The sequence below is a fragment of the Primulina huaijiensis genome, chromosome 8, assembly GCF_012295235.1.
Source record: "Primulina huaijiensis isolate GDHJ02 chromosome 8, ASM1229523v2, whole genome shotgun sequence".
Taxonomy (NCBI): domain Eukaryota; kingdom Viridiplantae; phylum Streptophyta; class Magnoliopsida; order Lamiales; family Gesneriaceae; genus Primulina; species Primulina huaijiensis.
Genome location: NC_133313.1, coordinates 695,068 through 697,833, shown reverse-complemented (window position 1 = coordinate 697,833; position 2,766 = coordinate 695,068). Strand labels below are relative to the sequence as shown.

Genomic DNA, 2,766 nt, shown 5'->3' with positions numbered 1-2,766 from the left:
TCAAAATATCAGGTAATTCATCAAGAAAACAACATGAATTGATTCTTCACATTTGAAGTTTTAGTATCATAAACTTTGTACCTCCACCAAACAAATTCTTTTAGTTCCCAACGTTTTTTCATCTAGGATTTTTTTAGTAGCTTAATTAATTTTAAGAAGCTTTTTGGTGACTGCTGAAAAAAGTCACGCAAAAATGACGAGAAAAGATCAGTACACTGTTGCATAATTTATAAACAGAGAATAATTGTTTAACATATCATAAAATAACAAAGAAAGGAGATAATCAACAATGTAACTTTTGCATTTTCTTTAATATTTCATGATGCATAACATGAAGAACACGATAAGGCCTTGTACACCACACTGGCTCATAAAAATGGTTGTGCTTGACTTGATTACTGAATCATATGAAACAAGTTAATTTGAACGACGAAAGAAGGTATAAGAACATTCATAGTACCTGAATATGGTGAATGCGTTGCAAGTTAGCAAATTAAATCGAAATCAGTTATCCAAATTTGCAAAATAAAGCTTCATTGCAAGACTTCAGTTAACCATTCAAATTACAGTTACCAACTGAAATTTTCATAGTTTGGTAACTAAGTAGTTCAGTTCATCAACGTTTTAAATTTGAAGATCCTAAATCATAATACTGGAATACTTGCTCATAAAAAAATCCCTCAAAAACTGGTAAAATTTATGCGTCTTAATGAACTTCTCTAGGTTCCTGCTTTAATGAACTTCTCTAGGTTCTTCAACCATGTTATATACTCTTTGCTGTCCTTGTCGACCATGTAACCATGCAGGAAATTGGTTGTGCTGGGCTTAATTCCCCTGATCTCCAGATACTTGTGGAAAGCCTTCTGCAAGTTCTCGTCCAAATCCCTAAAAAAACACGGGAGACATTAGCATATCACCAGAAGTCACAAACCACCAATCATAAAGGAGGAGTAGACCCAGCCGGAAGAGTGGTAGACAAGTAGGGGCATTCCATACCCCTCAACTTAAAATAAGAAACTTGTATGCGAAATTTCACTTGAATTTTTATCTTTCATTATAATACATTGATACGGTTGTGACCCTTCCACCAAATGAAAAAACTAATCTGCGCTAAGAAAAAATATCATGCAGAGAAGAATGTGAAACTTACGAGAAGTCGGGTCCTTCATATGGTATTTCATCCTCAGCAGTTTCGGGATCTTTGACAGACAAGCTGTCGATTGCAATCTCATCAGGGTAAGCAGTACAACTAAACTCGAGACAGGGTCCTCTACTCTTGGAAACTTGAACTACTAATGGTATACTAGGCTGGCTTGCGCTCTCCTCCCCTTCATCATTATTGTCATCGGCATCATCCTGCTGACCAGTAATAACGTCAGGCATGTGAACTTCGACAGATATGGTTTCACCTTGATATTCTCTGGTTAGCGTCACAGTCTGCCGTCCGGGATGGTCTTGAATTTTAAAAGGGAAACCCTGTGGAACCTCCTCAGCCTGTAAAACAATTGGACATGAGAGAACCATGATGGTTCAAATTGTCAAATGTTGCAAACACAAGGGAAAACAATGATCTTTTTTGCTTTCAATTATCTGGATAGAAAGAAATAAATTACACCTAGAGATACTAAAGCAGTCATCCACAATAAAATCTGATGTCGTATAATGACAAGATAATGTAAAACCTCAGTTAAAGTAAAAGCCAATGAAAGTGTTGTATCTTGGAGACTACCTTCACCCTTCACCCAAGATGTTCAGCTCATACTAAAAGAGTAGAATCTTGACTTTATTGCAGAAACAACTCAGGTGCGGCTCCATAAAGACAGTCACAACAAACAATAGAGCGAATATTTTAAGGTAAATAAATTCATACAATCAAACATCCCCAACCTATTAAACCTTATGACTACATTTTCCATCCAGTGGACTAATGGGTCATGATGATAGTTGTATAAAGTTTTACTTCAACAAACCCTCAACAGAAATGGATCTAAGAAATAAGACCATAACAGATCGTTGAGAACAACAAGTGAAAAAAATAAAAGTCAGGTAGTTGACCCTTTGAAATCATTCAACAATCAACATCACTTCATCTTTATATCAAATGACACACAGAACGTTACACACAGAAATCTTCACAAAAACAACGAAAAAGATACAAATTATTATAAATCAGAACCCACTTCGCAAGATCAAAAGGAGCAAGAACCCAGTTCACAAAGAAAGGAACACGGGGGGACCCATTTGGTAAAAAAACAAAAAAAAAAGAAAACCTCTTCTCCAAGAAAGGAACCCATAGTGTAACAAATCAAAAGAAACTAAACATAAACATGATCCGTAGTCAATTCCACCATAACGGAGCAACCAAACATACACGATTTCAATTTCTATTACTATTCGTAAAAAAATAGACCTGATCCTCCTCCTGAGACTCCACGGCACACTTAATCTCTGACTCGATTACTCGTAGCAGTGATTCGTCAGAGCTGGGCTTGGTGGAGTAGCGGTGAAGAAATGACGGAAATGACTGCTGCAGGAGATTTCGCGACATTCCCCACGCACGGTCGTTGACAGAGGCCAACAGGGCCGAGATGTGGTGGTGATTGTGGCGGAGATGCTTGTGACTGAGGATCAATGTTGCAAATCTTGAAGCAGATCGTCTAAGCACGTTGGTGAGAGCCATTTTTTCGGTGCTTGAGAGGGTTTTGGAGAGGAAATGGGGAAAGGTTTAGGGTTTAGGGTGGGTTTCTTTGTCCACTCATATTTGCA

The 2,766-nt window shown here is 37.6% G+C and overlaps 1 protein-coding gene across 1 annotated transcript; it reads right to left on the bottom strand.

The window, feature by feature from the left end:
• Positions 1-504: 504 nt before the first annotated feature.
• On the bottom strand, positions 505-2,766 carry LOC140982186 (uncharacterized protein At2g39795, mitochondrial-like). The gene is made up of 3 exons (XM_073448602.1): positions 2,411-2,766; positions 1,151-1,494; positions 505-885 (listed from the first exon to the last, which is right to left on the bottom strand). The coding sequence occupies exons 1-3, from the start codon at positions 2,678-2,680 to the stop codon at positions 720-722; spliced, it is 780 nt and encodes a 259-aa protein (XP_073304703.1). The 5' UTR covers positions 2,681-2,766; the 3' UTR covers positions 505-719.